Source organism: Salarias fasciatus, chromosome 12, assembly GCF_902148845.1.
Source record: "Salarias fasciatus chromosome 12, fSalaFa1.1, whole genome shotgun sequence".
Classification (NCBI taxonomy): domain Eukaryota; kingdom Metazoa; phylum Chordata; class Actinopteri; order Blenniiformes; family Blenniidae; genus Salarias; species Salarias fasciatus.
Window position 1 is genome coordinate 23,826,536 of NC_043756.1, and position 21,478 is coordinate 23,848,013.

The window sequence follows — 21,478 nt, forward strand, 5'->3', positions numbered from 1 at the left end:
TCTCACTGGCAGAAATGTGTTCTTGCTGTTCTGCAATGATCTCTAATCAGCAGATTTTTCTTCCTCCACTGGCTTTTCTTGCTCTGTGAGAGAAACATCTGCACCTCTGGTACTTCTTCTGTCTCAACTCGTGGGTCTCTGTCATCCTCTTTTGGATCAGTAGGTATTTCCTCCTCATTCTTATCTACAACTGTTTTGTCACTGGTTTCTTGTTCTACAGATTCTTCAGGTGTTTTGTTATCCTCTGCTTGTGTCTCTTCAGTAGGAGTGATTTCTTGTTTGTTCTCCTCCTCTGGCTGATGTCGTGTAGAGCCTCTGGTGGACGTACGTCTGGGGGCAGTAGGAACAGATTTTCTTCCCTTCCTCAGAGCTCTTGTGATGACCAAAGGCTCGTCTTCTGCTGCACTTTGTTCACCAGCAACTCGTTCCTCCTCTGTGTCAATCACTGCTGGCTGTTCCTCTTCCTCTGTCTGATTTTGTGTCCTGACTCTATTAGATTTACGTCTAGGTGTTTCCGAAGTTTTGATTCTCTTCCTCAGAGTTCTTGTAACTACCACAGGTTGTACTTTTTCACTTTTCTGAGCCAAAGCCTCTTTTTGCTCTTCATTATTTTTCTCGACAGGAATTTCTCCCACGTCAACATTACATTTTCCAATGTTGTTCTCATCTGTAATTGTAGATTTGTCTTTGTCCAACTTTCCCTCCTCGTGCTTCCCCTTTGAAGATGTGACTTCGTCAATGTCAGGTATTTCTGTTGACTTCTCTTCCATTGTTATATCCTCCTTTTGTTGTGCTCGGTGACTTTCATCCGTTTGTTTATCTGTTGCTTGTTTTTCAGGGCAGTGTTGTTCTAGTTGAGCTTCTTCTGTGTGCTCACCCTCATCATCACAAGCTTCTTGATCTTCCTGTGTTGCTAATGTTTCTGTCGCCTCTTGTTTTTGTTCCGTCTCAGATCCATCAGTTACTTTTTCATCTTCGTTTCCCTTTGTCTCTGCTGTATCTGAAAGCTCTGGTGAACTCTTTTCATCTTCTTGTTTTTCTTCCTCTGATGACTTTTGTTCTGCAATTGTATCCTCTTTTAAAGAGGTTTTTACATTCTCTTCTTCTCCAGTTTCAGTTGGCAAAATCACCAGGTCTTCATGAACTGACTTTCTTTGTTTGGTATATTTCCTCTTGGGCGTGGCGGCGATTTCAACAGTTCTTCCTCTCAAAAGTTTCCTCCCTCTGAATGTTGTTCTTTGGCGAGACGGTGAGATTTTCGTCTGGGGGTTTCCCTCTGCTGCCTGTTTTTTGCTTTACCAAGGTATTTGTCTGTGTGGCTCTACGTCTTCTGAGTCTTGCTGTGTATCTGTTTCTTCTGAATTTGAATCAGCAACAGCGGTTTGAGCTTCTTTTCCTTCTGTATCCAGGTTTACGTCTTCGTCCTTTCCACACTCTTCCCCTGCCTCTTGGGTTTCTGATGCTACATTCTCAACCTTGATCGCTCCATCCAAGGGAGAGCCGTTCGGAGGACAGGCATCGTCTTGTCCTTGAGCCTCCTCGGTTGTACTTGCTGATGTATCATCAGCCTCCTCTGGGTCTTGTGAATCTACAGCAGTGCCTGTGATTTCAGACAATGTGACATGATCTTCCTCACCAGATTCTTTTTCATCAACAACATTGGAAATAACCTGAAAAATAAATAAATAAACAGATAAATTACTAGGTTTCAGTTTCATTGACAAAGAAAAACATACAAACTGGAATTTATATTTGTACACACACACCTTGGTTTGTTCCATTTGTGAAAGGTGCAGTTCTGTCTTTTGTTCCATGGAAACCTCTCTGGGAGTTTCTGCTTCAATGTCTTCGATTCTGAAATGTCAGATGTCATTTTAATCATCATATATCGAGAGTTGGGATCAGCAATAACTTTTTCAGGCATTCGAACACTTATGTACTCTTCATATTTATATAAATCTGTTTTTTTAAACCACTTGAATTGTAAGTGTAAATTGGTTGAGCAAACCAGCGCATGTTTGACTATCAAGGCTCAATTTCTCATCATCAAACCATCCTATGAGTCTCCAGATCAGTGTTGCACCAGATAGTTAAATTTGCGATAATTCATCAACTTTACAACCTCACTGCGAGGTTGAGAGACAGTGGAGAAACAACTGCAGAGATAACCACCATCAATGGTTATTTTTAATTCTCATTTTTTTTATGTATTTCTGGATGTTTTCTTTTGCTTTTAAGAAAGTGAGTTAGCCACCAAAATAGTAGACACTCAGCTTGCTTTTGTACCAGTCAAGCAAACAATGTTTTGGAGTTAAAATGGTGAGAAAAGACAGACCTGATAAGTTTTTCTGACTTGTCTTCTGTGACTTTTTCCTCAGTCTTCCTTTGTTTTGAGCCACTGCTCCTCCCCCGAGTGACAACAGGCACATCGTCTGCCTCTGCAATGGTTAAAATTGTTACAACACTTCATTCATGAATGTTTTCATTGATACGCAGTCCATGAAAGTGTCGACATACAATCATGAGCCACTCACCTTTGGATATTGTCAGCACAGTGACTTCCTCCTACAAATATAAATCACAACAATTAATTTAATCACAAGAATGAGAGAGATTTAACTGTATATTTCGAGCGAAAAACAATGACGTACGATGGTTTCAACTGTGCACTGCATAGCTTGGGACTCTTCTATTTGTGTGGTGATTGCTTCCATCACCACATCGTTTTCAGTCACTTCAACAGTCAGATGGGATTCCTCTGTAAACGAGAGGTTCCGGGAAACAGCTGTAAAACAGAAAACAACAAGCGATTTTAATGACGCTCATAAATACAGCCTCAATGGTCACCATCACAGAACCTCAATTGAATTCAGCCACGAGCAGGAACAGGCAAGCTAATGCAGTTTTATTACTAGGTTTATGTCTGAAAAAGTCTCAATCGTTGTGTGTTTATGTTGAGTGAACATTTAGTTTTTGTTGGGTTTTTTTTTTGTTACCTTACCGCTCAGATTCATGGCCTGGATCTTGTTGGCAATGTTGCTCCTCTGTTTGAACCCCCCGGTGCCCTCCACCTCCCACAGCAGGTCTGCATCTTCTGGATTCTGACGCAGGTACTTCTCGCACACTTCAGAGCAAAGATTAAAACATTAAACAGATGTCCTCATTTCTTTTTTTCAACAGTATTCATAGCGTTTGTGTGAGGTTACCTTTGTACATAGACTTTGTGAGGGGGTACCTCAGCCCCAGACAGTCGTCTTCAAAGCTGTGCACAAAGTCGTCCAACATCTGGAGGCCAAAGCCTTTTCCTCTCTGACTTTTCCTCACAAATATGGAGTCCATCACAGGCAGCTCGTAGCTTCTGGTTGAGTATGAATTACAACAGGTCCCTGGAAGAGTAAAGAACAGAAAAATAGACACATGTTGCATGAAAGAGGTGTTGAAGTAGAAATATACCCTGAAGGATGAAACATTTAATAAACGTGTATGCTCTGATGTTGTTTTTTTAAGATTGTCATTAAAGTGCTTCTTATAGTAAATGGGGTTAGGGTTATCCTAAAAAATAAGTTAAGCCATGTTAAATGTGTATAATTGTCTTTTCTTTTGGTCTTATATGTTTAAAAAACACCTGGGACATATAATAATGTAATAGTTTTGATCATTAGAAATCATGTAATCAAGGTATTAATAACAACAGAGAGAGATGTTTCCTAAAGGAATAAATATGACTATCCCATCTGCTAAGCATATTTTTTAAAAACAAACTGCACAAAACCTGCCAAAAAAGAGGTTTTGTTTCCAAGAATTGCAGCCCGCCATTAAAGTTCCATATCCCAACAGCCTTCTACAAGACAGATTTAAAAAATAAAGCTGTCAGGGAAACATGCCTTTAACATGACACACTACTACTGAGGGTTTGACTGAGTAGAAGCCAACAGCTTCTCCGTTCTTCCAGAGAATTTTTGCATAGTCGTTTTCTCCATGGCACAGGAAGGGAAGCTCGTCGGAGCTCATCTCCTTGGTTCTGTAGATGATCCGATTCAGGATGTATAAAACTGTCCTCTCTCCTGGGGTCTGCACCTGAACAACATCCACAGACAGAACATTCTTAAAAATAACGAGACATTATGTATTTTAAACACATAAGACAGATAACAGGAATTATGTTCTGGTACCTCGATAACACCATCCCGAGCGGGGTCAGATGACTTGAGAATGTCTTCCACTGGCCACCAGCGGTCCGACAGGTACAGAGCCACTGTGGTGAGAGGGTCGCTGGGCGAGAAGAGGGCCAGCATCTTGTGTTTGTCACTGGATCCATACAGAGGCGTGTAGCCAACACTGGCTATGTCTATGGTCACCTGAGAGAGGACACATTCATACATCACAAACATAAAATCACCAAATTTTTAGTCTGTAAGACCATTTAAAATAAACCCATTACGAAAAATAGAGAATGACTAAAAGTACAGCTCCCTGAAGGTATGTGGAGGTAAAATGTTTTCAGGTTGACGCATATGTGGTTTGTGTCTGATCTGCTAACATGGAAGGTTTTGGGATCAACAGAAAATTAGGTGTGTGAGGTTTATTTGCGACAGTAAATTGATAAGTGGCTGTGTAATGATCACTGTGAGTCTGTAATATTATCTCTTGCACACAGAAGTGCTGTTGTGCAACAAAATTGGGAGGGTTTGCATGTAAATACAATTTGTACACGTTTTAAGCTGTGTGCAGTTTATTCCATACTGTGGCTCGCTTCAATCAGAAAAAAAAAAAAAACAAGTAAATAAACAAAAAAACTAAGTAGCACAGTGGTGGAGCTCAGTGTTTTCAAACAGGCACTGGTCTGACAGGATTGTGCCTGCAGGTCTAGACTGAGAGCAAAAGATTCCAGTTATAGATAAATCTATCCAAAATCCACTTGTAAAACAACTTTTACAGGTCCTTTAGGGACCTGGGGGAATTTTAATACATTAATTTACATATATTCAGCAAAAGCTTCAGGGAGCAGTGGGGCAGTACAGCCATGTGTGTCTCCAGGTTAGCTGCAGGCTGCAGACCTCTGCACCCAAAGGGAACACTCTAGTACTTTATAGTCACAGCCAGAAGGTGGCAGTGTGGCTACTCTGCTGCTATTTTTAAATCCAAACAATGACTGAATCTTTGTTACTCAATCTGGATTTCCCTCTGCCTCCATCAACCAAATCAGTGCCTCTCAGGTGCTACAGTGTATTTACCTTCAAATTCTTGTTATTTTTTTTCATGGATATGCTATGTTTAGAGACACCCAGTACAATGTGTCTTCTTCATGAAGTACTGACAAGGTACATAGAAGGAAAACGTACACTGCAGACCTGTATTGTCAATCATTCAAACTGCAGCTCTTTTATTCAAATCTTAGGTCTAAGGTCAAATCTTAGGTTAGTAATGTGTTGCACAATGATTGTGAATGTCTTAACGATATATAAATAGTTTGTAGAGCTATAATAGAGAGTTGTAGTTATTTATAGATGCTGTTATTTACTGGTGTGGCCTGTTTGAGACATACAGTCTGCGCTGTTTGGGGCCCCTGAAGTAAAATGACTTTGATACCCTGGAACGAGATGAAATTTCAGTGATAATACTCTAATGATGAATTAAGTAGCCCTAATATTGACCAAACATTCTCTGAAAATAGAAACATTTTATGAGTAATTTCACCTGAAGTTAGTGCTATGAAACACACTAATATGATAAAATGGGTCGTCTTGTTACATCGACATTATTCATATATAAGTGACTAAAATCCAAGCTACAGACAGGAAATGTTTCTGAGTCCTGTTGATCGGACATGAAATGACTTTGAAGCACGTTTGGAAAATAAGCAGTGATTGTTGAACAGGTGAGCGTCTTTGTCCCGAGTCCCGACTATTTATCATAATTTCCTTTCCAGCTCTTGGTCTGTTTCCCCTCCTCTCTATGACTTCATAGATTTGGATTAGACCTGAAAGATGGTAAACTGTGCTTCTCAGAAGTCCTGATCTGCAAATCAATCGTGCCATCTGGGTTTAGGGGTGAAATACTAATCAAACAGTCTCATTGCTGAATGTTTCCAGGTTTCCTTCAGGACAGCTGGTACTCAGCTGAAGTGATCTACACTTAATCTCAAGATTTAAATGGGTAAGAATGTGAGGTGGGTCATTTTATGTGAGCAGATCTCACCTTGGTGGATCCAGAGATGGTGAGCTGCTCTGGAGAATCTGGGTTGCTGTAGACGAGGCTGTTCATGTAGTTGTGGGCGGATCGTTCCAGGTCTACCTGGCTGACGTCAGCCAGGAGGTCCACGGGGAACTTCATCTGTGAACGACACACAGCACTGAGCGGTGAGAGGGAGGAGAGGCCCGGGCGCGAGTCAGACGGCACTGTCTCAGTGTGGAGTAATGCAGTTTCCACTGCAAAAGTTATTTTAATATGTAACTGAAAGTTCAAAAAAAAAAAAAAAACTAAATGCACAAACAAGTATTCGTACAAAGACCCTGTGTGCTTTAAATCTGGTTTTATCAAGAAACGTTCTGCTGGAATAGCAGAGCACAAGCAGAGAAGAAGCACAAACAGCAAACCTTCTGTAATAAACTCTGCAAATAAAAGTGAGCCATGTTGAAGAAATGATGCCGAGTCCCTGAAAACGGCTCTAAACTTTTAAGAAACGCTCAGAGTCCAATAGTTCTGCACATGTGTGAGTCGATGGAAAATAACAACAGTGGCCTCCAGAGTGTTTTGACTCCATCTTCACGCAGGACTCAATCGCTCTGAGAAACTGTGGTTTAAATGAACAATAATGAGTGCTTCAAGCTCATCATGTGTCTGCTGAGTACAGGTGGAACTGCTGACAGGTTACGTAAGGGCCCTTGGGGTTTAAGCACAACATGGTAAAGGGATTTGTAAACTGCTGGTGTATCGACTACTTATCCAACCTGTGACAAGCACAGTCACTCATCCAGCTCATGTCTCTGTTTCCAGTCGGATACCATCAACAGAAAGGAGCCAGTCAAGCTCTGCAACAATTAAAGCTAGGGTTGGCAATCTTGGAAAACTAGCATGTAGCACGAATGTAGCATCTCCCCAAGGCTCCGCCCAGCTCCCACCAGCTCCCACCGCATTGGAGGAGCTCCCGTTGGGAGCGGAGACGCGGAGACGTTTGTGGCGCGCCTCCAGTGCGTCCCTGGCGTAACCTGTCCTCAGCGCTTCGTTTATTTGTTTTTCTTTATTTGCACTACGACAAGTTATGGCGCACTCAACGGTAAGTAAACCCCCAAAACATTCTTCTCCGCCATTCTGTAATGACGCTCCATCCTTCTACGCGCGCACTGAACCAGGGTCAGTGCACGCCATTGACATGTATGCGCAGGGGGCAGGTCGAACAGCGAAGGGATTTGATTGGTTTAAAAAAAGGTGTCCCGGCAAGACTATTGGTTGCTGTTTTTCCCGTTTTACTCCTGCTGTAGATAGCAGATATTTTCCGCTCTACTTTAAAAACACGCTATGAATTGCTTCCCATCGGGTCATAAAGATCATTTTAACCCGTATTTAAAAAAAATGTATCTCATTCAGATCGCCAACCCTAGCTTTAATAACTGTGACTGAAGAATGCAGTTGAAGTCTTGGCAGTGAAACAAAGTAAACTGACTTACTTATAATAACGTGAGCAGGAGAGGCTGGAAAGTGCTCCAGAGGACCCTGTGATAGATATATTTACACCTTAGAGAGATGCTTAACTAGTGAGGCTGCATTTTCACTAGTCTTTAGGAGCTGTGTTTACACAATCCAGGATTAGCCAACAGCAACTAATCCGCCTTGATCTCTGGTTGGCTGTTCACACAGGAAGACTTCAAATGAATTTTGAGAAACTCAAAGAAACCATCTTTAATCTGTCTCTGAGTTTTCTTTAAAGATTATTTTCCATCCTGCCTGAAACTAACCAGCCAAAGAAACATATTTGATCAATAAAAAGCCTCACACAACATGTGCTCTTTTCACTTTATAGAAATAAAAAGACCTAATGAAGTTAAAGCTGGGATGACCACTACAGTGTATGCTAAATGATGAAAACCATTAAGTTCAGGTCAAGTGTGTCCAACATATGGCCTATGGTCCAAAACGGGCCCACCACAGGGTCCATTATGGCCCTCCAATGGTGTTTCATAGTGTAAAAATGACCACAAAAAAAAAAAAAAACCTTAAAATCTATTAGAAGTAACTGCTGTTTCTGGTATATTTACTATTTTAGTGAGAGCAACAGTCATTTGAAAAGATAAAAAAAAACATTTGCCATATTGCCAGCCATTTGTGACAGTGAACTTCTAAATTTATAAAAACAAAAATGAAGGCTGAAGAAAAGATGTGTATTGAGAAGCATTAGGTAACATTAATCTGAAGAGGAACAATGTTGCAGATAGAATTTAAAGATTTCTGCAGATCTGAAAGAACAAAAAGGAACAAATTCAAGGTATTTGCTGCATTTTTAGTCACAACAAAACTCAGATTTTTTTTTTTTTTTTGTAGTAGCACACCCTTACTAACTTATTAACATAGATTAAGTTACTTATTTATTGTAAATTAAACATTTTCAGGTCCACTAAAAATAAAGTGAAGTAAGCTGTCATGTGATCATATTCCCTCACACTGAAACAAAGTAAAAACTTTTGGAGTTGTTGTTTGTAGATTATTATGCGGCGAGTTTAAGGGCCCGAACTCAAAATGTTTTAAGAAAACTACAATATTTTCTGTTAGCATATGAAATGGTTAATACTCATCATTACCTCTCAGTTAAACTGCACACAAACCTCCACAACACCTGCTGACATGTTAGAGGAACGCAGGTCGGCAGTCGACTGAAAGCTTAAAATGCTGCAGCGAAGTAGCCTCAGGCCAAACCATATACTGTTTTTCATTAACAAAGCAAACTGCTTTAAGCTATCATAAACTATACAGTAACTGCCGGAATATGTCTTCCAGCATCAAGAAGGGTTTGCTTATTTGCACTTCCTGGCGCCTTGAAGTCGAGTCAGTTGGATTCAGGTTGGTTAAAAGGAAAACCCGCTCTGACCAGCTGTTGCGTTTTGGAAATACAATGGTAATTTTGTCACTTCTGTGAAAAAGATGAGTGCAAAAAAAAAAAGTCAATTGAGGTGATGCAGTGGTGTTATAACACATTGGGGCCAGCTGACTTGTAGTTTAAAAAATTCAAAATGATTTGTCCTACGTTAATGAAGCAATAAGAACAAGTCAGTCTATTTTAAAAAGAAATAAGGCTAGTTTAAAGAAAAAAAACTTGCTCTAGTAAAAGATCAGGAATATAAAATGTGACATTAAGCATGCATATGTGTGTGGAAACTGATCTAACAAGGTGCACTGAAGATTTACACATTTAGAGGATTTTTATTTCACTTATAGAAAATATTACCGTAAGTGAGATTTAGGACCATATGAAATACTGGTAAGAGTTGATGCTGGTAGATGTTATGAAAGGTCATGACCTTGACCTTCCTGTTGACTCTGCCCTTAGACCTGTAAATCTTGGCTTTGGTTATGAGTGTGTCTGTTTTAAACTACTCTGAAATTGGAGGTGTTAACTGCAGATATTGCACTGAGATACATCTCCTCTATATGTGCTTTGTTGTGTCTCTGTGAGTGTTCATCTCCTAGATGGTGTTTTTGGTCAAAGGAAGGAATAGCACACAACATGTGGTCCAATACATGTATTTCATGTGTAGAAACAACAACCTGTGTTGTCCGAACGACAAGCAAGTATCTCTGCTAACTTCTTTTTTAGCCCTCGGCTGAGCAACTGACAGGCGGGACTGAATCATCTGGAAGTAGGCCACTGATGTCTTCGCCTCCGGGAGAGCAGAGGGGAAAGGAGGGGAGGCAGTCAGACAGGAGTCCTTAGATTTATGTTCTACACATACAACATACAGCCCCCTTTCTCAAGACCTCGGCAAGCTGTGTGCTCACACCAGGCTGACAGAAATGCTCGCGTCGGGCCAGATTCCAACCTTCAGTTCCAGCTCGCTCTACGCTCCTGTTAAGACAACTGGAGCCCGCCCAGCACGAGACGTTCGTCCTCAACACCGTAAACAGAAATGTGACTGTTTGGGAAAAGGAAAAGCCGTCTAAAGACAAAGTTTTATGTATGGACAACATTATGTGAGACAGGAGATGGATCTCCAAACACACAGGACACATCAGGAACTCGGACAGCAGAAGGGGACGGGAGACACTCACAGGGTGTGTTCTTGAGTTAAAACGTCGTCGTGTAAACAGGGCCTTGGTTATCTAATTAGCATTGGAGCGATAACTCGGCTTCAGCAGTGGCCTAGACAGAGCAGGGGTCAAGAATTTCAGATACTACAGCAGCTCATGGTGCATGAATCCCACTAATTCAGATCTGTCTGAACAAATAAAAACATCCAGCTGCCAAAGCGAATAAGTTCCTCGGGTGAATGAATCAGCATCTCATGCCTGCTCAAGTTACACACGACGTCTGCAAGGATCGTCCAGTCACGTCAAGTCAACATGTTCAGAGTTCAAAGCACAAAGTCAAGAAGTGAAAGTCAATGAGGAAGAAAATATTCAAGCAAGAGCAACATCATCTTTCACAGATTGTCTGCATGGAGGCATCTGAGCGGATTTTCCTTTTTAACTCATTGATCCATGTTATCTCACACAGTTCTGTTCGAGGGGGCCAGGTTCAATGTAGTTTAATTGTTTCAGCCTGAAGAGTTTTAACACAATCCATATCAAATCATTGTGCCTCGATTCCAAGAATTATTAAGCCCTTTTTTCATTCAAAGCCATTTTTTGGAATCAAATCCATTTTTTTCCCTGTTTCACATGCATAACTAAAGTCATTAGACACTTTCAAACTGAGCAGTACTTTGGACTTTTCTCAAGGGAAACTACAAAATCAAGAGTTTTCCCCCAAAACCTAAAGGCATCTTTGATTTATGAAGTGTGGATGCTATGAAACAGTGTAATAAACAAGTGTCCAAGCCCATTTTAGAATGAGATGGTAGCAAGATGGCCTTGAAATACTACATTTCTAAACACATACTTGAATGATTACTTATTTTCTGTTTCAAATATGTTATTAAATTCAACATTTAAATAGTTTTTTTTTTTAACCTCAACAAGATAGTTTTTATGTGCAATTTCAAGAACATGCAATCTTGAACTATATTTCCTGGTGTAAAATTGAAGTGAAAAGTCATAAAGACATCTCCTCTATTGAATACATTTGGCAGGATTCAGCTGGCATGCTTATATAAATTCCCTGTCACAGTTTTCAGCGCTCCACCTCTGATCTCTCCGCTCAGCCCTCAGTGCTTTGTGATGTCTGCTAATCTGCCTGAAACATTGCAATCCACAGTGAATGGATTAGGGACAGCAGATTCAGTTGCAGTTCATGTTTTCGTTGTCATTTCTACACTTGCAGGTCTGATTGTTAATGTTTGCAATCTTTGCAGTAAGCGAGGTGTTTATTACAGTCTAGCTCAGTCATCTGCAGCATTTGTGTCCAGAATACACATCTTTGAGGACAACTAATGTCATGTAAACTTGTCCAAATTTCAAAGTGAGAACAGCACAGCTGACCATTTGTAAATCTAGTTCTGATATGTTGACCAAAACTATAATCGTGTGTGGGGTTTCATCCATTCTAATTTTTTTAGTATTTTATCCTTCCACCAAATGGATTAACATTGACTGGAAAGGTAGTGATCATCAGAGTTGTCTTTTTTTTAATCATAATAAAGAAAATATGACATATGTTTTGTACAGTTTTAGACATCAGACAGATTTAAGCATGTTTATCAACGATGCACAGAAATATTTATCTTGTGAATTATTTCTATTTAAATGTGCTTGTATTTATTCACAGTTAGGCTCCTGAGGTATTGGAAACTCAACATGTGTCGCCTCTAATGGGAAGGGAAAGAGGAAAAACTCACATTCGTCACATCAATCTGCAAGATAAGAGTCCCTTTGAAAGATTTTTCACGGATATAAACTTAGTTATATCAAATTTTGTGAAAGCTAGGAAGCCTCTACAGAGCGAGGATAGAGCCACAGGGTACAGATCCATGGTCGATGCTTTGATATTGGCCATATCTGTAGTTTGGCCTAATTCTTCATTGAAATGTTTTGTTGAGGCTCTCAATTTCTGATCTATGTGCTTAATATTTGAATGTACTCACACAGAACTGTGTTCTTGTGGTAACAGAGCATTGAAGCTATGTAAGGATGTCTGTGTGAACGTCCTTTTTCTTTCCAACAGATTTCAGAGAACTTTAAATGGAATACAAGCTCAAATAGTGAACGTTATCCTATGTCCACACAGATGGAGTTCTGGGAACTGGAGACTGTGTTCCCCTGGTGCATGGTAAAAACATAACGACCCCCGAAGTTCTTGGAATTCTGGAAACTTCCACAAGTCTTAAACTTTCTATTAGACACTGGATGTGCTCAGTGGTCTCCATTCCCTGAATACACAAACTTCTTTTCCTGCTTCAGCTCAACTTTCTGTTCATTCTCAATTTATTGTGGAGCCAAACTGATGCAGCTTCTTCCTCCTTTGTCAGCATGTTAGCCAAATGAAGAGAAACTATTAAACGAGTACTTCAGGTTGTGTCTTCTCCGTAATTTCCAGAAGCATTCAAGGACAACTGTGAGTGTTACTCTTCCGCATTTTCCAAAAGCTCAGAGTCGCGCTTGTAAAAACAAGAAAAATGTGCCTGAGGTGCTGGCTTTGGACTCTGAAAACACTCAAGAATTCAACACAGGCAAGTTATAATCTGTGTTGTTCAACAGTTAAATTTATGGCAATGCCTAATGGAAAACAAAGGCTGTTTTTACTGGGTTTTTTTACTGGGTTTCATAATGGTTCAACTTAATTCTTAGCATGAGTATTTATTCTGATTTTACAACCATCGAATTGCCCAAAAAACGTGCAACGAGTGAAGGATTTTGCCACATTTTCCAACATGACTTCATTCTTTAGTGTCAACACGCATGAATGTATGCCATAAATGACTTGCAGATGAATCCAGTCCGTAATTTGATTTTCTTTCTGCTCAGTATCTTCATTTCCTACACACCAGGGCTGCATAATGCACTGCAATATATACTATTTATCTACTGCAGCACCCTGACTGAAATGCAATAATCCATGTTTCCATACACTGAGCATTCATGCTCTGCACATCAATATCTTTGGCCGGCTGGATGGAACCCTCTTGCGCTCGATTGTACTCACAGAAAATCAAATTTTACTTTATTATTTCAAGTGAAAACCACATTAATGAGAGAAAAGGAAGCCAAACAACAAATTCAACAACTGAAAATCTGCCAGTATGAACTGCAGACTCACATGTGATCTGTTTAAAACTGGATTAAAGAGGGGAAAGAACAATATTATTTGCAAGCATAAATCCCAAAGCACAGACATCAACACCATACACTTCTGTTATTTATCACAAGTCATACTGCACTACTCAGCATTATATTGCATCTTTAGCTAATATTTTGCAGCCCCACTATACTATAAACCACATGCAGTTCACCGTCTTTTTGCTTACAATCCACAGACATATTTATAGAAGGTGATTGCAAACAGTGATGCTCATTTCAACCAGGTATTGAGGGAAACTGAACTAATTTACTCTATTAGTTCATTCTAATTTGCATAATTTCCTTTCCTGTCTGTGGCGGAAGTGTTCAGTCACACTCAGGGGTATCCATAACTTTTCCCTTTCTGTTGTTTTACTCGTGGTGCACTCATTTGACATGATTTAAATCAGGGTTGTCAAACACAATTTAGTTCAAACAGCTCAATTTCATCTTGAGTGGGCAGGACCAGTAAAACACTGCCATGATATCTTCAAAATTTGAAGTTTTTCCTTGCTGCGTACAGGTGAAGACAATATCCATACTTTCACACAAACCAAACAATTAAAATTGTTAAAAAGTATTTCAATATAAAACCTGTTTTAATGCAACCTTCTGGTGCAGTATACAGTGAAATGTCCAAAACAAACTTCTCTGACAGCTGCTGCAGCTTTGAAATTTTGGCCATTTGCTCGGTGGTTTGTCGGGCCAGATTGCAGCCTGTTGTGGGCTGGTTTTGACCCACGGTCCTTATGTTTGACATCTTTGATTAAAGCTCTTGTTTTTTCCGTTGTTTTGCTCCATTATGATAAAGCTGTTCATCCCAACAGTACAACCTCACAGAATCTGCTTCCACTCCAATTAATATAAAAGGAGAAAAACACCTTCAGGGAATTAACAAACTTGAGATCTCAGCATTGGAAGCAAACTACAAATCTTTCCAGAAGAGTTCCTCATACACCAACAGAATTTAAAATATGAGGAAGTTACTGAAGATTGCCATCGAATGTCTCAAATGACTCGTCATACACGGCATTGGTTTCATAAACAAAGAATATTCTGACTGTATTTTTTTTAGACTTGTCCTAATCAAAATTCTGGTTTAGTTGCCACAGAAACATCCACAGTCACGATTTCTGGATGAAAACAGCCTAAACCTGCCACGAATGATCTGAAAGTTAGAGTCAGGTGAAGCATGAACGGGAACAGGATGGGAGTCGTCCACTGTCTCTCTCAGTGTCTCAATATCCAGTGATAAATACGTAAAGAATCAAGACGTTACATAAGATTCATTTGACTCATCCATAGCGCAGCATCATGGCAGTGTTTTCAATCACAATACTCAGAATTGCTCTACCAATAACTGTAAACAATGGAACACAACACGCCCCTGATGCCCCCTGCAGAGTGTTGCCATGTGCTTCATACATCATGGATCACACTGACGGGGCCTAACAAAAGCCACATGGACAGCAGCCGCACACATTCATAATATTTTCTGCCCCGTCCCACTGTGACACACAGCCTGTCACTGGGCATCACCAGCCGAGCGGAGAGGCCGGCCTTTCTTTTGTCAGAGAGAGAGAGAAAAAAAAAAAAAAACCCTGGCAGCTGACTGGGTGCTGTGGGAAAGCAGGCCGAGTCTTCCCTTGGGGCAGGGAGTAGTGAATACCTCACATGCACCTATAAACCACACTCCATACTCTTGTTTTCATTTTAAAGCTCCGCACTGAAAACTGTCCAAGTGATGCTCATAAAATGCCGTTCAATAACAAGTTTACGCAACATTTCCCCGACTCATGAAGGCTGCAGGGCCTGCAACATCTAAAAAATTCATTGGAACTAGTGACGCTCTCTACTGGGAAACTCAGAAAGGCTGTATGACAAAGTAACAGCAGACACGTGGAGGTATTTCAGTGGTTCAGGCATGAAAAAGGCACGAAAATGACAAAACACTGGCAAACTGGATCACATCATAAGGCCACATTGTGCACAGAGTGGGTTGTGGCCTTTGACTTGTGGTAGGTACATGATGTTCCCACAGTTGGGTACATGGAAACATGTGTGCCACCATGCACTGCATTTACATGTACTTCATATTCAGAGTGCTCACAGTGATATCTGCTAATCACATGCAAGTAAAGACTTTTATATAAGAAGGGGATATGGGGTCAATAAATATCATATGCTTTAGATAACTTGTCGGTGGGGGGGTGGGGGTGAGTGGGGGTATCTCAGTGGGTGAATGTTTTGATTTCAACAAGAGGGTTGGGGAGGGAGAGAAAGGGAGAATGGGTGAAATTGTGGAGGGAAAACAGCTCGAGCGACCAAAAAAGAGCGCTCAAGTTAAAAGGAACAAAGCGTACCGAAGTCAGAGGCAAGGAGGGGGCGTGTGTGTGTGGTGTGTGTGTGTGTGTGTGTGTGAGAGAGAGAGAGAGAGTGAGTGTGTGAGTGAGAGTGTGTTCGCACAAAAAGGGAGCGAAATAAATTAATCACACGGGTGTGTGTGTGTTGCACTTCTGACGCCATGACGCGTGAAAGCAGTGAAACGGCGCAAAGTCAATTAACGACCAATTAATAATAATTATCTCAAGAGGAAGTTATTATTAATAAAATAATGCGAAACATTATACACAACCCCTCACCAGGGCGTTTGAGGTCTAAGAAAACAAGAGGAAGATGTAACAAAGCAGAAGAATACATGTCGGAGAAAGCTCTTGAACATTTTGTTCCCCTTGGTTTAAAAAAAGGAAAAAGAAAAAAAGCGTAATTGAGCGGAGCTGCACGGAGCAGCCAGGTGCAGCAGACACTGAATGTACTCACGGCTCTCTCTATATTTAATGCCCTGCCCGGTTTCCACTCCAGCAGATGCTGTTGTCGTTTGTGTTTCCGAAATCCACTTAAAAAAAAATGCCAAAAAAATAAAAAAATAAAAATAAAAGTTGCGTCCCCGCAGCTGAACGCAGAGCGATGGGATGAAGCGGGAACCACACTCACCTCCGCTCCTCGAGCGACGCAATTCTCCCCTTTCTTTTTCTTTTTCTTTTTTTTTTTAAATCTTAGAAACTGTCAGCGTTCACAGTACATTTCATAAGCACGCTCACAGGGGGTTTATTATGCTCCGAGGTGCGCCGAACTGCGCGTGCGCGGGCTCAGACCAGGCCACCAATCGTGTGCGAGGGCTCCGCCGTGCGCTGAGCTTACATAACAGAGGACTAATCCACTGTAACACCGAGAGCCAGACAGCGGAGCGCGTTTTCATCCGCTCAGCATCCTCAGTCTGTCCAGTAAACCATTCTGTGGATGGCAGGTGAGAGCAGCGCGCGCTCATGAGCAGCCCCGCCCCCTTTTCCTTTGTTTTTCTAAATGAATCTTTTTAAACAGAAATTAAAAGACATAATGCCTCCCTGCGACATAAGAATTTATGTTTATTTTTGAATTTCAGGATAAACATCTGATCTACACACAAATGCTTGTTTACATACATAAGAATGTGAAATGGCGCACAATATAATACAGCGAAATGTCTTTTTTACACATGTAATTTAGAAGATGTATATAAAAGTTTAATTTTTCCACAATTCAAAACGTCCGCAATGGAATATTATTGTATGACTCCATTTAGGTTTTCCACCTAAAACAAAACTATTGCTGAAAAAAGTAATTTTTTTACAGTCAGAATTATCCACAGTGCAAACCTTCCCAATGAAACGTTTAAATTTACACACATCATGCCATTTTTTTTACATGTAAATATAACTTTTACACACATAATGCAAAAACTCTACATAAGAATGTAATCTTTACATGCAATTTGTAGTGCCCAGCTCCGCCTTTTGCAAGAAGACACTCCTTTTTTCACTCATTTAGTATTTGTGCTTACTGGCAATTACCTTTGTTATTCTTACTAAGTTGTTTTGGTTCTTTTTGCAGCAGTTTTTGTTGTTGTAGTTACATTTGTTTAGAAGCTAGAATAACAGATAATTTTGTTAGATCAACTTCCATCAGGATTTTATGTTGCATCCCCTATTTCCACATGGACCCAGAATCATATCAGTCTTATTCTTCAGTTTTGAGTAGATCTGACGTACAGTAACAACAGGCCAGAGTTAGGCCCCCGGACCATATCTTTGAGATCCATATACAATTTAAAAATTTCCGTTTTCCTATGAGCAGAAAGTTGATTCAGTAAAAGGAAAAAAAACTAATAAGGATGCAAATAAACCCATCTCAACTGAAAACGGTCCCCAACTGGTTTTGCCAAATGTAAAATATTCATATTAAACATGTTTGAAATTGAAGATAGTCTTCATAGTCCCATCACTCTGGAAGTTTAACGTCTTTTGTTGCTACTATTATGGGTGACATGTATCATCTACTGAAAGGTGCCTCCTAAAGCCTCTTTAAGCTTCTTAAAGCTTCTATCTTTAAGTAAACTTAAGAAGATAACTCTGTAAAGGTGAGCCATCTGAGGTGGCTTCAAAAGTTGAAGAGCAAATTGAGTGAAATATGCAGTGTTGACCTCTGGACGGCATCGTTCTGCCACCATCTGCTGACAACAAAGTGACACAGCAACTTTTCCGACTGGTAATCATTATCATTGGCTTTTATTACTCAAACCAAAGACAATAAAATAAACATTCTGACATTTCTTGTTGAGTTGTGACGCCATTATAAACTGTAAGATTCGTCCTCTGTGTTTTCAAGAGAGCCAGCAAAGGCTTCTGGAATGCCTGCAACCATTCTGGGAGCATGACGGAAACAAAACCTTTCCCTTCCACTATAGAAAAGTGTCCAGTGATCACCCACCTTTAGGAACTGACAGAGTTTTTCACACAACACGACACAGTAAACTAGAGACTGAGAGGCGACTTTAAGTTTCTACAGGACAAGAGGGACAAATGCATCCAAGCACAGGGGACATGCAATGAAAAGAGAAGCGCGGTGAGAAGCAGCTGCTGTCCACAGAACAGCAGATCCACGGCGAGTTCAGGAAACTCCGTCAGTTCCTGAGAGAGGAAGAGGAGTCCAGACTGACCACTCTGAGGGAGGAAGAGGAACAGAAGAGGAAGAGGAATGAGCCAAGAGGTGGAGGTGATTGAGGAGACGATCACCTCTGTAAGAGAGACTCAGCAGCTTCTCAGTTTCTCAGAGCCTGGCTCTGCCTGTCAGATCCACAGCTGCTCTTAGGACTGCTTATAGATGTGACCAAACACCTGGGAAACCTGTCCTTCTCAGCTAGATGAAAGACAAAATCCACTTCACCCAAACATGGCAAATGCCTTCCTCCACCTATCTGACCAGCATGAGGAACAGAGCCACGTGCCTGCAGCTTTCCTCATGACCCAGAAAGACTTACAAAATCCTCCAACATCTCTGGGTCAGAGGGTTTCAGCTCAGGATCAGAGTCCTGCTGAACTCTGTCCGAGGGGAGGAGTCCCTCTACGACTCTGAGGACAAGACGCTCATCTGCACGTCTCCAAAGGAGACTCTTCAGAAACTCTTCCCCTGTTCCACATTTCCAGGTCTGATGATGCCAACACCACTGAAATCAATGTCGGTCCATCGGACTATTCAGTGGTGATCCAACAAGGTTCATTGCTTGACTGTTTCCTTTAAAAACCTTTTTGAATAATAGTTGTTTCAGAGTTCTCATCCTCACATTTAAACATGTTTTATTTCATCTCATTTCTATGAAGCAGCAAAAAGGATGTTTGATTTTATCAGCCGATCGTTTTAACTAAGACGACACAAGTCTTTCCAGAGAAAGTTGAGTCTTGATTATTGGTTCATTTAGAAAAAAAAAAAAAAAAACAGCTTATTAATCTAAGAGTATTTGATTCAAGCTTCTGTTGATCCAGTGAATCACGTTTGTGTGGTCCACTCTCCAAATCATAAATGTTGCTCTCTGAACCCTGTACACCCATCTCAATTCTGTTTAAAAAGCAGGCTTCAGCAGGTTTTTAAACCATTTGTAGCACAGTTTGAATGAAGTTGAACTCTGTGTACAGCACGGTCCAAAAATCCCTGACGAACCTAAAAAGCTTTGCGACAGACATACAGTCCCACTTCTTAAAATCTTCAGACACTGTGTATTTATAAACATTAAAAATGTTTTATTGAGTTTAGAATGAAATCTTTTGTCTTTTCAGGAGTTTTTAAGTTGAGAGAAGGTAAATATAACTTAAGAGGCCTGTTTATTATTATCATATACAACATAGATGTGATTGTGTTCTGGAGTTAAACTCTCAGTGATCAACTGAAATGTAGTAGCTTCATGCTACCATTCCAAAAAGCTGTACAGGGGAAGTGACTATCATATTATTAAGTTCTTTTAATGCTTTTTCTTTTGTTGATGGTTTTGTGTGTTTCAGGATTTCTATTTGAAAGTTGAACATATTCCAGGTGATTCCATTGAATTTATAGGATCGGCGTAAATAAGCAACAGCTTATTTGACTGCATCTTTGGTGGTTTACTAAAAGCTGCTCTTAGAAATATTTTTATGGTCCCCCCATGAATGAAGTGGAATTTCCGCTTCTTGCCAAACCACAAACAATAAAGGAATTCCTACTGCTGCTTTCACTCTTATTTTCTTACATTTTATAATCTGTTGATGAGTTCTTTGCAGGTGAAAGAAGTCTAACCGCACTCACCCATCATGCTGTTTTTAACCGCAAATGTTTCTTTTCCCAAAGCTTTGGCTTGAAGCAGGAAACTGCACCATGAGCAGAGATGGAAACCATAATGTGACACCACTAACATGGATGCCACTCTGGAAGCTGCCATTGTTGTTACTGTCCATCTGCTCAAGCATGTGCAGAATGATTCAGTCTGGCTGTGGTACGACTGCACAGTCAGTGTTTCTCTTATATGCCTTAATTACAGTAGTTTGAGTGTTTGTGGCTCACTTCCATCCTTGACATCAAATCTTTTTTCGTAAGTAAGATACTTTATTCAAAGTAGATTTTCTTTATTCTCCATATTTCCTCAGGCAATGTGAATGTCATGACCTGCATTTTCAATTAGTTTCCCATCATGTCTAGAGCAATCCTCTGTTTCCTGTGTTGTTACTTTTATCAGTAAATTAAATCAACTGTTTGTATTTTTATGTTTAATTTCCTGCGATGTCTGTGACTTTTAGCCTTCGTCCTGTTTCTCTTCCTGTTTCTCTGTCTTCGTCTGCTCTCTGCATGTTAATGGAAGCTTTACTGAAGCCCCCACGCCCATCAGCTGCGACCACTTGTGATGACTGAGATAAAATGGAAGCTGTTTCTCCTCGGCTGTAATAATTTACCTGACACAGACAATTACTTCAAAGGCTGCCGTGCAAACTGTGTTTTTCAGTTTTCCTGCGGAAGGAAACAGAGAAACAGCAGCCTCAACGTTATTGCACAATAAAAACATAAAAAAGACTAAATTCATCTTACCTAACAAAGACAGCTGGTAATCATCTTTGAACAAAACATTAAAAATGTTTCTATAACTCTGCTATTTTCTACTTTGGTTATTATTTCCTGTGTAAAAATGGATAATGTAATAATTTTGCTCATTCTGAATATGACAGAGCCAATAACATAATAGCGTTTGCGTTGATGATCCCCGTAGTCCCCCATCCCCTTCATTAAAGGTAAAGTTTCTTCCTTTTTGAAGGAAAGTTTTTCCTTTCTACAGTATCTTATCCTTGCACATGTGGAACTGTTTTTTTTTTTTTTTTTCGGAAAAGTGCCTCAAAACGACTGTGTTGGACATGGCATGATATAAATGAAGCTGAACTGAACTGAATGGTGAGTTGTGTTATGCATATGACAACGTCAGATTAATTTAAATGAAAGTGCATAATATGAAATACTTATTATATTTAAATTAAATGCTGCATGATAAATGAAATATGATGCACTTTATTGTGTTTTGTAAATTAAAAAAGAAGTTGCTTTAAAACCGATACATTGGTGCCAACTCCTCATTTATTAAAGTTCAAAATTATGTCTTCATCTAATTTACATAGCTGCTTCTTTTCATGTCTGTTTCAAATTAGGTGATGATGTCATTTAAAACCGA

At 40.1% G+C, this 21,478-nt stretch overlaps 1 protein-coding gene and 1 long non-coding RNA gene across 2 annotated transcripts; one reads left to right on the top strand and one right to left on the bottom strand.

Annotated features, from left to right (window-relative positions):
* The first annotated feature begins 386 nt into the window (after nucleotides 1-386).
* LOC115398230 (uncharacterized) lies at nucleotides 387-17,487 on the top strand. The gene is made up of 3 exons (XR_003932562.1): nucleotides 387-562; nucleotides 1,388-1,401; nucleotides 17,477-17,487. It is a non-coding gene; the product is annotated as an uncharacterized LOC115398230 (long non-coding RNA).
* Nucleotides 716-16,554, bottom strand: LOC115398228 (soluble lamin-associated protein of 75 kDa). Its single transcript, XM_030104906.1, has 11 exons — nucleotides 16,417-16,554; nucleotides 6,199-6,333; nucleotides 4,173-4,358; nucleotides 3,909-4,077; nucleotides 3,207-3,389; nucleotides 3,002-3,124; nucleotides 2,652-2,785; nucleotides 2,535-2,565; nucleotides 2,336-2,438; nucleotides 1,767-1,854; nucleotides 716-1,670 (listed from the first exon to the last, which is right to left on the bottom strand). Exons 2-11 carry the CDS (start codon nucleotides 6,331-6,333, stop codon nucleotides 1,296-1,298), a joined length of 1,527 nt encoding a protein of 508 aa, XP_029960766.1. The 5' UTR covers nucleotides 16,417-16,554; the 3' UTR covers nucleotides 716-1,295.
* Nucleotides 17,488-21,478: the final 3,991 nt, after the last annotated feature.